This window comes from Leuciscus leuciscus (assembly GCF_965113295.1).
Source record: "Leuciscus leuciscus genome assembly, chromosome: 18".
Lineage (NCBI taxonomy): Eukaryota > Metazoa > Chordata > Actinopteri > Cypriniformes > Leuciscidae > Leuciscus > Leuciscus leuciscus.
Window position 1 is genome coordinate 19,847,970 of NC_138742.1, and position 13,505 is coordinate 19,861,474.

General features: G+C 41.3%; 1 protein-coding gene and 1 long non-coding RNA gene across 2 annotated transcripts in view; one reads left to right on the top strand and one right to left on the bottom strand.

Moving 5' to 3' along the window:
- The window catches only part of LOC309480362, a 133,429-nt gene extending 120,356 nt beyond the window's left edge, over positions 1-13,073 (bottom strand). The window contains exons 1-2 of the long non-coding RNA XR_014199595.1: positions 11,188-13,073; positions 8,960-9,269 (exon numbers count right to left, since the gene is read on the bottom strand). This is a non-coding gene — a long non-coding RNA (uncharacterized lncRNA). The remainder of the gene's footprint in view (positions 1-8,959; positions 9,270-11,187) is intronic.
- On the top strand, positions 1,808-7,752 carry LOC309480238 (N-fatty-acyl-amino acid synthase/hydrolase PM20D1.2-like; the record flags this gene model as incomplete). Its single annotated transcript, XM_082144650.1, has 9 exons — positions 1,808-1,898; positions 3,467-3,705; positions 3,802-3,888; positions 3,957-4,090; positions 4,191-4,313; positions 4,450-4,525; positions 4,619-4,680; positions 4,911-5,036; positions 5,112-7,752. 9 exons carry the CDS (start codon positions 1,808-1,810, stop codon positions 5,239-5,241), a joined length of 1,068 nt encoding a protein of 355 aa, XP_082000776.1. The 3' UTR covers positions 5,242-7,752.
- Positions 13,074-13,505: the final 432 nt, after the last annotated feature.

Here is a 13,505-nt window from a genome sequence, read left to right on the forward strand (position 1 = left end):
GATAAGCTTTTCCCACAAGCGCCAAAGTTGTTCTACATGGCTTCGTGGGGAGGATAGGTCTCTTTAACGAAGATGCCGAACCATCTTTTTTTCCCTGAGGTCCACGATGAACTGACAAAGTCATGGCGTGCGTCATACTCAGCACGCATGTGCGCTTCTACTTCCGCTACGCTCTCCTCTGTTGACGGCGCAGCGGAAAAAGGTTATGAGAAGCTGCCACCGCTCGAGGAAGCAGTCGCCGCCCATCTATGCCCGCCCACTGCTGTTGGCTGGAGATCTAGAGCGGTACACCGCTCAAAGCCCTGCCGAAACACTTCAGCCCTTGCTGGACGCGCCTTCTCTGCTTCCGGTCAGGCTGCATTGGCTCTGCACACCATGGCGGTGTTGCAGGTGTTTCAGGCCAAGCTTCTCCAGACAATGGACCAGTCTGGCCTGAACCCTGAAGTGTTCCTTGACCTGCGCAGCGCCACAGACCTAGCGTTGCGCGCTACAAAGGCTACCGCCCAAGCGGTCGGCAGAGGTATGGCTAACCTCGTCGTGCTCGAGTGCCACCTTTGGCTGAACCTCACGGTCATCAAAGAGGCGGATAAATGTCTTTCCTCGACTCACCTATCTCCAGCACCGGTCTCTTTGGTCCGGCTGTGAAAGGGTTTTCTGAGAGATTCACCGAGGCACAGAACTCTTCACAAGCTTTGAAACAATTCCTGCCTGAGCGCTTCAGCTCTGCCTCGAGCCGTCACAAGAGCACGCCGCCTCCTCAGCCAGTGAAACTAGCGCCTCAGGTCTCTCAGCCCCGCCCTGTGGCTGATACTCGTCATCGCTCAAGATCAGCTAAGCGCTACCCGCTGCCCTGGCGCCAGGGCCCCCGACCCGCGTTGTGTTGGACCCTGAGACGCCGAAGCCCTCCTAGCCACAGGAGGAAAGAGAGAGGGTCTGAGACTCGCTCTAGCCGGACCGCCCTCGAAAAGAGCTCATCTAAATCTCACAGCTCCCTGTTCAGCTCAGGCGGCTGGAGATTTTCATACTGTAGTCAATGGGCCCGTTGCACTGCACACGCCCCTACAAACAAATGCTGTTTTCACAGTGACCCAAATAAAGCACAAAATTAGTATGTTTCACACACACAACACCCGGGTAATCAGTCCCCCTTCACTAGGCTGCCCTCCCTTAGTTGTCACTCTATCTCTGTGTCGGGCCTGTCACAGCCCAGAAGAGAAAATGTGCACAAAACACAACACAAGAGTATTGGGTCCCCCCATGCTAGGCGGCCCAGCCCTAATGTATATTCAAACCCTAGCCACAAGGGCCCAGGCCTGGCAAGCCATCCCGGGAGTGTCGAACTGGGTTTTGAACATTATAAAGCGAGGTCCAACAAAGGTCCAATTCGCTCGCAGACCCCCACGGTTTCAGACGGTCGTCGAGACCTCGGTGAGAAGCAACGTGGCTCACGTGCTTCGCACCGTAGTACAAAATCTACTAGCAAAAGGGGCGATAGAATTTGTCCCCCCCGCACTGAGCCGGTTTTACAGCCATTACTTCCTTGTACCAAAGAAGGACGGTGGCACCCGCCCCATTTTAGATCTGAGACATCTGAACAAAGCTCTCATGAGACGGCCGTTCAGAATGATAACTACTGAACAAATCCTCGCGCAGGTTTTTTTATGGTGGATCTGAAAGATACTTACTTTCACATTCAGATAACGCCCAATCACAGGCCATTCTTGAGATTCGCGTTCGAGGGGCAGGTTTATCAATACACGGTCTTACCGTTCAGTCTGTCTCTAGCACCTCGTACTTTCACGAAGTTATGTACGCAGCGCTTTTTCCCCTGAGGCAACAGGGAGTGCGCGTGTTGAACTATCTCAACGACTGGCTCATCGTCATCGCCATCGCCATTGGCTCAGTCGAAGACCGAATTATTGACACGCAAGATTACTGAAACCTGCCGCTAATTGTGCCCTATTATCTTCTTTAAGCTATTAAATCACAAAAACTTTGGTGAGTAGGGGTGTAACAGTACGCGTATTCGTATTGAACCGTTCGGTTCGGTGTTAGGTACGCATTTTCAAACCGAACGGTTATTTAAAATTTAAGCGCGTCGCGAGCGCGCTCAATGCTGGCGCGACCACAACATCAAATGGCAAACGTAATGTAAACGGAACGAAACTGAGCTACTCGTGACGGACCGTTTATCAGTTTGGACCAAAGCAGCGCGAGCCGATCTTATACTACACGGCGCTAAGAGATCCAGTAAAGAAAGCATTTGAATTCGCAGTAATAACATCGCTGCAAGATCTAGTGAGAAGCATTCACATTTCTCCGTTATTAACGGATCAAACAGCGCTGACGTGGAAACCAGGAAGAAACATTGTGCCATGAATTAACTATCCGGTGTCCACAGATCAGCAACATTCACCATGAATTTACTGTAGTAAAACTAACTGTAACTTTGGAAGTTTGTCAGGAATAGTACGCTATAATGCTTTCAAGTAACGTTACGTCGGTTTTATTTCGACATTATGAATAACATTGCTGCCCTCAAATGTTAATCTGAAAGTACAAAATATTACATTTCATTTTTTCCAAGGAGCTGTTTTGTTTTATATGCTCCTAAGACGAGTCAATTATAGCTCCATCATTGCTCAAAGTAAAAAAATATCATACTTTAGGATGTTAGTTTTAATTAAAAAAAAAAGAATAAAAAAAAAATCTAGGAAATTTCTCTGGCATTTCTTTCTTTTTGCTGTATCGAAAACGTACCGAACCGTGACACAAGTGTATCATTTTGAACCGAACCGTGAATTTTGTGAACTGTTACACCCCTAGTGAGAACTATTATAGGCTATATGCTTTACAAACTATTATGTGGCAGAAAATAAACAAATATTTAAAATTACATTATTTACAATCTACTGAACTGACAGTCAAGACAAAATCGTGTAATTCTTAACTTAATTTAATTAAAACAAAAAATGTTGACACATATTTTAGATTTTACAGCATTTGATAAGCTCAACCATTCAACACTGTTCATTTAGCTGTTGTGATAAAAATGTATATATATAAAAATAAAAAAATTCCCTTCAATTTATGAGAAATGTAAGTTTACCAAAAATATATTTTAATTTTATTAGACCTTTTAACCTAGTATTTCATTAATATGTAATTATTTTGTATACTTTATATATATATATATATATATATATATATATATATATATATATATATATATATATATATAATAATAAATACTTACCATGATTAATATAATGAAATATAAAATACAATAAAAAAAAATTAAACAAGCATTTTCTGAAGGTTAAACACCTCATTTCACTGACACATCACTATTTGTTAACTGTATTTATGGAAAGTAGCTACTTTTCTTTTAGTAATATTAGGTTTTGTATTGAGTGAAACTAAAGTAGTGTTATTTAAGACTTTAAGATTTAAGTTTCTGTCTCAGTCTTCCCAAAGGTCTTCTCATCATCCAGCCTGGTCAAACATGAGTTGGTGGGAAACTACAGCCACTTATTCACGGTTCCTGGGAGAGAGCCTGATCTGGAGCCGTACATGCTGCTGGCTCACATTGATGTAGTGCCGGCCGATGAGGCGGATGGGTGGGACGTTCCTCCTTTCTCTGCTCAGGAGCTCAATGGCTTCATTTATGGACGAGGAACCATCGACAACAAACAGTCTGTGATGGTACAGTGAATCAACGCTGCATCGCTCTTCATTCAAACAATTGCACATCAGTTCACTCCAACCTAAAGCTAACTGTAACAATGTTTGTTCTTGAAGGGGATCCTTCAGGCGCTGGAATACCTGCTGGAACGAGGTTACACCCCTCGCAGAAGCTTCTACATTGGTTTGGGTCATGATGAGGAGGTCAGTCTCAAGTTAACTGACTAGTAGTCACTTGTTTTGATGCATTTATTTATACGGTTACATGTCAGGTGAATGGCTTACATGGCGCAGTCAATATCGTGAAGCTCCTGAAGAGTCGAGGGGTGAAGCTCCAGTATGTTTTAGATGAAGGCCTGGCAGTGCTGGACGGTGTCATAAGTGGCCTGGATGGACCTGCTGCCCTGCGAGACTGTTATTTTGAGCAACTCTACTAGCAGAGTTAGTAGAGGCACAGAACTAATTACAAATTAGTTTGTAATATTTGCCCTGTGTGTGTTTTGTAGGATAGGTATCAGTGAGAAGGGTCAGACCACGGTAAAGCTGAGTGTCAGCAGCGCTCCAGGACATTCATCCATGATGCCTCCCAGAGAAAGCAGCATTGGCATCTTGGCTTCAGCTGTCAGAAGGCAAGCGGAAACCCTTAAAACGCTTCATTATTGTAAAACAGTTGGAAATACTAAAGGATATATTGATCCTTTTTCTTCTTATTAGATGTTTTATAGCTTTATATTTAAATTATATTTTCGTAATATCTTTTCCCAGGTTGGAGGAAAATCCGATGCCCAGACTGTTTGGTTATGGTCCGGAGCGTGGCACATTTGAACACCTGGCAAATAAGGTAAAAGTGTTTAAGCAGAGGATTTTACTGGTTACATTTGATGAAATATGGACTTGCTTTTCAACAAACCATTTCTCTTATTTTATTTTGCAGTGTGGCTTGCCTCTCAGATTCATCATGTCTAATTTGTGGCTCTTCTCTCCGCTACTCAGCAGGTAGTTCATATTGGTTGTCTTAATGCTCACTACAGTCTCTAATGTCATATCAAAGTATATTTTAAACAGGAGTTTTCCTGCACTGAAAATGGTTTCGACCACTGAAGTCAATTTAAGTGGACCTATTATGCTTTTTTACATTTTCAACATTCTTTAGTGTGCAATGCTGCTGTTTGCACATGAAAAAGATCTGCAAAGTTACAAAGTCCACTCCAAAGGGAGTAACTTTTAACTGCTCTACGGTTTCCTCTCACAGGTGTCTGTGTTGGCAACACTGACAGCCGTCACTACAAGGATATCACCCGAGACATATATCGCTTTGCACCATCGTGGTTCAAACCAGGTGATCCTCAGAGGTAAGACACAGGAGAATGGCTCTTTGTATTAATGTAGTGGAGTATCCAGCTTGAGGGTACATTTTCCTCTTTTAGATTCCATGGTGTGAATGAGAGAATCTCCATTAAGAACTATGAAGAGATCGTGCTGTTCTACTTCCAGCTCATCCAGAATAATGACATCAGGAAGTTGCCGCCTCCTCACAGTAGCCAGCATGAGCTGTAAATGGTGGGATGTTACTTACACTAATCTCAAAGCACTGAGTGAAATTTTTGAAACAAAGCTCAAGGAGCTCAGATTGAAAGTCTGAATAAAATGAATACCACAGCTTTAGAAAGGAATTGAAGGTTGTGAAACATTTCAAACATAAAGATTAATTCTTGCATTCCTTACTGAACGATTTTAAAAACACATCACACGTTTGCTGTTTGTCAGGTGTTGACAGCAGGGCATGGGTGTAATTTTAATAATAATTAACCCTGCACTTAGGTTGACATTACATTCAGGCATTTGGCAGATGCTTTTACCCAAAGTGGCTTGCAGTGTACAGTATGAATAGTATAAAGAGTCATGCTACATACGTACTGTATGCATTTCTATTTGAACTTTGTTAGTTATAACCCTAAGTAGTGATCTTGTCATTGCATTTGTTATGAGTAACGTCTGACCAAATCAAGTTCGTTGACTAAATGCAAACATAAGAAACCCTGACCAAAAACAAAAGCATTGCTAAGCACAATTACACTTCAACTGAGCTCCTTCACTGAAAAAGAATAAGCTAGCTATGCGAATAAATCAGACAAAATGGGCATTATGATGATGAATGGATCAATAATAAGAGCTGATTAGTTGTCAAGATTAATAGATTTTTCCACAATTTTGAGTGTCACTTTTTGTGTTTGAAAGTGTTACTGATTTCAGGGGACATGATAGAGCTTGGAAAAAACATCTCACTAGTTATCTCTGGTTACGAAAACACACAGTTTATATTTCTGACTTAACATGGTCAGACATGCTGCTTTGGTGTTTTGAACCAACTTTCTGAGAAAAACAGCTCTCTATAATAGTTATTCTACTCTTCTTAACTTTTTATTGAAAGTTATTGATTGATTTTATTGAAAGTTATTGATTGATTTTATTGAAAGTTAGTACATTAGTACAGTTTCAAAAATTGCAGTATGGGCCAATAGATTATCATTAGATATTGTGTTAGACTATTATTGATTATGTCTGTCTCCATAAACATTTGTTTCGGATATCACGTGAATCACAAAGCTGTAGCTCAACAAGAAGTTATTGTTATTGTTTGTTAGAATGTTAATTTGAATTCTTAGTTGTTTGCACTGAAATGGTCTGAAAATTACATTGAATGTTTTGCATTGAGTTTTTTGATGAAATGTATTTAATTTCATGAACGTTAAGGTTAAATGAATAAATATTTGTGTTAATACAAAAATGTGTTTTTTCTTATTCTGTATTTTTTTCTGATAAATATTATAACATTGTATCTAAAAATATCGTACCTAAAAACATTTAAAAATCAACCACGTCACAACGGTTACTGTAAGACCGAAATTTCTGATAAATATTCTAACATTGTATCTAAAAATATTTTATCTAAAAAAACATTTAAAAATTAACCACGTTACAATGGTTACCGAAATACTGAAATACCGATAATACCGAAAATCTGTAAGACTGAACACAAGAGATCTCACAAAAAGCTGACAGCTTGCAACAAAACAATAAATTGCTAATCTGAAGAAAAGTTCATGAAGCAAGGACATAGAAACCTATTTGCCTAATCTTCTCTGCTCACACATCCAAAACCCCCTCTCCCCACTCCTTTTCCTTTCACCCCTGCTGAAAGTTCACTAAGAATGTCTATATACCATATGATGTATCCTGTGCATCTATTGCTTTTTCCCTTTCATGTGTGGTATCATTCATTTTAAATGTCTCAGTGTGGTTGCTAAAATGGTCTCAATTTCACAGCAGTCACTTATATTATGAGAAAGATTGAGAATTCTGTAAAAGTGTGCCTCTCACAAGGTCTGTGGTGAGTTTGAGAATGTGTTTGTTTGGGTCACAGGACAGTGGCGTGCACAGAGGGGTGAGGGCTTGAGCCCCTGCCCCTTTAACCTCTAATAGAAAAGTGCCCTTTCGGTCGTATTGCGGTTCCTCCCGGAACATGATTTCACCCGAGGGGGAGACCGGTCTGCATGAGACTTTGTGCGACATCGTGTCCCTAATGAACAAATAATTGAAAGTATTGGATACCTAGAATAATCAAATATCTAAATTAATACATAACCAATGTTTATGATTAGTTCCTAATTAGAAAAAGTCAAAATTGTATAATACATTCAAATTTGAATCAGTTTAAACACAGAGCTAGAATCAAATTGAAACTAAATTCTAATAAATGAGTTGAACTTAGAAGCGCAAGTAAAAACCTGCATGCAGAATACCTTCACCCACGCTGCTGAGGTGCAGTCACACTCTAATGTAAAATAAGTGGACAAGTGCTGTTTTTTTAATCAGGTTAGTTTTAATCAGACAAGTTAGACTGTGCCCCCTTTTTTAGACCCAACTAAATATTTTACGAAAGTAGTATTATATCATTGACTGTCTATGTTAAATTTGAAGACATTAACACAATACTTAAAGATAAAGTGTGAAATGATTGCGGCACTAGTGGCCCTGAATAGTGAAACCGTGATAACGTGAGGTTAATTCTTAGGCCAGTCACAGCACAGGCAGTTGGGATTGAAGATGGTCCCTTCAGCGCATCTCTTTACATAGGTTATGCCATTAGCACAATGAATGAAGGTCATCGGGTCAGCTGGGTTTGCATATATCCCCCCCGTCGGTTTGTCTACACAGAACTCTGTTCCTGAGGGAGCTGTCGGCACAACATGAGTGTTGTGTTTATCAGAACATCATTGTGTTCTGAGGAGCTATAGATAACAATAACACAATGAAACCAAGTACGCTTAGACTTCTTTTACTGTTTCAATGTTCAAAGTATACATGGTTACACAGTGCCTACATGGTTACTACTGCTTTCTACAGTATAAGAAAACAACTGCAGGATAACCCAGTTACCAACACTAAATGCATAACATTTCCTCCCAACTTAAATCAAGGGTTGTCAAACACAACAAAGGAAATATTTATTTTCTTGAATTCAACTTTTACCACTGTAATAATTGAGAAATTAGGAGATGCCGGACAGTCTGGTTGAAGAGCGACCAGACCCTAAGAGGACAAAAGGACCTCTCTGGAAATTACCATTTGAACTCACCATTTGAGAGGCAAAGTCTCACCTCAGAAAACATCTCTCCCCCTCTTCCCCACTCCCCCCTCTCTCATGCTGAGACCACATGTAAATCACCCAGAAATCCATATGGTTTAATGTTAACAATTATCATCCAGTTTTATACATGTTTGGTATCATTTAAAATGTCACAGTGCGACTGGTACAAATGTCTCATTTCCAAATAAGTAAAACAAAAGGTAATAAGGTTTTTAAGAGTTTAAAGATAACTGACATACACAGAAAGGTGATCTCCTGGCAAATGGTCACACATCCCCAAAAGGTGCAACCTCTGAATGCAAATTTCTTTTGTTAGTACATGTTTCCATGTGAAAGAGGTTTGTCTATATAATGAAATGCAGCCGGTGATTCGGGGCCCTTTCTGTATCTCAGATTAGCCCGTGAGGCTGAGAGTGAGACCTCTCAGCCTCATGTATTGTATATCTTAACGTTGGGTTGCATCTTCTCTCTATTCCAGAGCATTTGATGTTTTGTATCGATTATCTTTGAATTGATTATGAAATTGGCATGATACATTTACCTGACATAATAAATTGTTACATTTGATTATTCTAATCGACTCTGGCATTATTTTCATTAAAGAGTTAAAAGGAATAGTCAAACATTCGCTCACATTTAATGATGCACATATCATTAAAACCTTTTCATTTATGGAGTCAGATGAAATAACGAGAGAATACATATTCAAATGTATTGCATTTAATCAAAAAATACTTTTCCTCGAGAAAAGGACAGTAACACGTAAAGACCTTCCGCGCTGGTCGGATGCCGGTTTTGGGCCGATCGAGCGCAAGCTTACACCACTACTAAGCGAACACGTCTTAGCGAACAGGTGGTCTAGTGAGACGGGTAGGATATCGCTTAATAGTCTCTCCCGTTTGTACAGTCCCCGGGGGTGATTGGTCAATGTTGCCTGACCCTGGTGTAACAACATTAGCTCAAAGGGGAAATATTAATAATAATCCATAATTACAATTATGATTAATTATTAATATTTGGGTCAGTTAATTAGATTAACTTTGAGGTAAGCCAAATTAATATTACAATCAATTAATCAGTTCCAACGAACTCTTCGATTATTCTTTTATTCTAAGAAAAGTGTATCTTTCAGGGTCACTGAAAAGTAATTATTTCTTATCGTGTACAGCAATTAAGTCAAGTCAAGTCAAGTTTATTTGTATAGCGCTTTTCACAATACAGATTGTATCAAAGCAGCTTCACAGTATTAAATTAAAATAATACAACAAAGTTTGTTTCAAGAGGAATTTATTGATTGATAAAATTAAATTAAATATCCCCAAAATATCCCCAACTGAGCAAGCCAAAGGCAACAGTGGCAACTTAAGGAACCGAAAAACTCCATCAAGTGACCTAATGGTGTCCTAAAACTCCATCAGGTGACCTAATGGAGAAAAAAAAACCTTGGGAGAACCCAGGCTCAGTCGGGGGCCAGTTCTCCTCTGGCATTTATGAGCTAGAGGCCGGATTGTAGTTTGAACTGTAGGATTATATGAATGCCTGGCTGAAGAGATGTGACTTTAATCTAGTTTTAGAGCATGTAACAGGATCAAAATCTTAAAAGGGACTTTGTATGCAAACAGAGGATCAGAAACCAAATGCATAATTGTGCACAAGTTTTACTAACTAAATCACAAACATAACTAAACTAAACAAACAAACAAACATACATACATTCATCCATACATGCATAGGTAAAGGGGTGAGTGATGTGGAACCGGAAGCAGGAAATAGAAATATGGAAAAGATCTATTTAACATTGAAAAGAACCATAATCTTATCTTCAGAGCACCTCATCAGAGTATACTTGCATGGCAGTTGCAATCGTGGTCAATTCTTGAAGTGGTTGAAGATTGAATTTGTTGATGGGTCTGTGGCATTAAAGAAGAGCATGGTGGCTTCGAGCACATGGCTGTTGTGAGTCGAAGCCTGCTGCCCTGGCCTGCTGAGGGCACGCTGGACGGCACGGCGTCCCCAAGTGCCGAGAAGACCAGGAGTGGATCGTTGCGTCAGTGATGGTAAAGTTGCCGTTGTTTTCGGAAGAAATTGAAGAGATTGAAGAAATGTCTGACTCCCTTTTGGGAGTATGAAAGCATGGCAGACATTGCTCAGGCCTGTTTGGGCCCAGGGAGCTGGTGTCCCCCCCCTTTCCCCAGTAACAGCAGAAACTGCGTTGTTGTCGGCTGAGAAGCGCTGAGAGAGAGGCAGGGCTAACGGAAGGGCCTTTTAAAGCTTAACCAAAAGGCACGCCTTGAACCAATCAGAAAGAGGGAATTTCTGGCGGGAGTTTCCTTTGTGGGAAAGATTTACGACGCTGTCTCAAGCCCTCTTTTTCTGTTCATTAATACTCAGATAGATATAACAAATCCACACTGCATTCTAAGAGAAGGTGATGTACATCAAAGCGTGAGTCATCAAATGAGGATTAATTTGATAGGAGACATGATACAGGTAAGGTTACAATGACCGTTGGTTGTATAATAAAATACATACCATGGTGTATACATAATAGGACACAAAACATCACAATCATTCACACAGTTTCTGGGATGCACGTTAATTTCTAGATCAGTTAGTTTCTGATTAATGCAGCGAAGTCTGCATAGAAGATTGTTTCTGTCCCCCCATTGTCTCTCTCTTACACATGCTGCCACATTCTTTTTGATCGTAAACCCCCCTGTGTTTCCTGTAACAAGACACCGTCCTGCCAGTGTGTTTTACTTGGGATGTTAGCTTTTTGGTGAAAGTTTCACAGTGAGTTTGCTGGATTGTTCATTAAATAAATGAATTGTGTTTGTCCGATTGGTCTAGACGCTACACTGGTTTGTCAGTCGTCACTTCCACAAGATTGTCAGTCTTTTCCCTAATGTTCTTCTGAAGCGGATGTGCCTGAAAATTATCAGGACCAGCAGGAACTTCTGGTTCCATCTGGGTTTCAGAGGATTCAGTCCCTTGTTTCAGTAATTGATCTACATGACATTTCCAGATTCCAGAAGCACCCACGTTGACGATGTAGGAGACAGGTCCCGTTTTGGACATCACCACTCCAGGTATCCATTTTTCCCCCTTTCTGTAGTCACGAGCAGGAACGGACTCTCCAGCACGAAATTCTCTGAACTTAGAGTGTTTTTGACGTCGTAACTGCTGGGCATCCTGGGACTGACTCACTGTTTTGGCGAGACTAGGTTTTAGAAGATCCGTCCGGGTTCTTATTTTGCGACTGAGGAATAGCATCGCAGGTGACTCCTTTGTGGTAGCATGCGGAGTGTTTCTGTATGTTAACAGGAATCCATCAAGTCTCTGTTGGATTGGAGCTGACCCTTTTGAAGCTTTTAGAGCGTGTTTGAATGTTTGGACAAAACATTCAGCTTGCCCATTGCTAGAGGGGTGATATGGGGCAGATAGAATATGTAGCACCCCATTTGCCTTCAGGAAAAGTGAAAACTCCTCAGCACAAAACTGTGGGCCGTTGTCACTGACAATGACATTAGGGACGCCATAATGACTGAAAAGTCCTCGTAAGACCTGAATGGTTTTGCTGGTGGTAGTACTATCCATAATTGAGACTTCTGGCCATTTGGAGTGCGCATCAACTACAATGAAGTACGGCCTTCAAAGGGACCAGCAAAATCCACCTGTATCCTTTCCCAAGGATGAACTGGCCAAATCCATGGGTGAAGTGGTGCAGGACAGGGGGCATTTTGGATACGCTGACAAGACTGGCATGCTTTGGACTGAGATTCGATCTGTCCATCAATACCCAGCCACCAGACATAGCTACGGGCCAGATGTTTCATCCTTACCACCCCAGGATGGCCCAAATGCAGATCAGCTAACACCCGGTAGTGAAGCTTGATTGGTACCACGACACGACTTGCCCACATTAAATATCCTTGAACAACTGTGAGCTCATGGCGACGTGTCACAAAGGGTAGCAAGTCTTGAGGTACCTCTTTAGATTTTGGGAACCGTCCAGTTGAAACCATGTCCAGCACAGGTGACAAAGTGGGATCCTTTAGGGTGTCATGTCTAATTTCAGCACTACTGACAGGCAGGGTGGCTATCTGAGCAGCATAGAACACATCCACCGTGTCCGTTTTCCCATTGTGTGTCACTGGTAATGGCAGCCGCGACAGTCTGTCTGCGTTGGCATGTAAGGCCGCATTCTTATACTCAAGGACATAGTCATGGGCGGCTAATATCAGAGCCCATCGTTGCATTCTAGCTGCTGCCATGGATGGAATGCTCTTGTTGGGACTGACAACAGCCGTTAGAGGATGATGATCAGTAAAGAGGGTAAACCTTCTTCCGTATTAGTACTGATGGAATTTGCGAATTCCAAAAATGGTACTCAGGGCCTCATGCTCGATCTGAGCATCATTTTGTTCCGCTTTACTGAGTGTCCTGGACGCAAAAGCAATCGGCTTTTCCTCCCCATTGGGCACACGTGATATCACAGCCCCTCCCCATATGGGGAAGCATTACAGGCGAGACGAATAGGTAATTTTGGATCATAATGTGTGAGTACAGCTGAAGTAAGGAGATCCTTCACTTTCTGAAATGATTGTTCACATGCCACGCTCCAGCACCATTTCTTTTCTTTACATAAAATAGCATTGAGGGGGTTCAAAACAGATGCCAGATTTGGAATGAAACGGTCATAGTAGTTGATCATCCCAAGAATGACTTAAGTGTCTTACATTGGCTTTGATCTTTTCTGGTGATTTGTGTAATCCAGCTGTGTCGATGTAGTGACCCAGATACTCCAGGGACTATCTGAAAAATGCACATTTTTCACTCTGCAATTTCAGACCATATTTCTCCAGTCTGGTGAGCACTTGGTCTAATGTCTCGAGGTGTTCCACATTATGTCGTCCTGTTATCAGTATGTCATCAAGATAGCAGTGAGTGTTTGGAATTCCCAAAAGGATTTGATCCATTGCTTTCTGAAATGATGCAGGGGCCGGGGCAATCCCGAAGGGTAAGTGGTTATAGCAGAATAGCCCTTTTTGAGTGGATATGGTGAGTAGTTTTCTTGACTCGTGTGCCACTGGCATTTGCAAGTAAGCGCTTGTGAAGTCCAGCTTACTGAATAATTGACCACCAGCCAGAGATGCAAAAAGATCTTCTA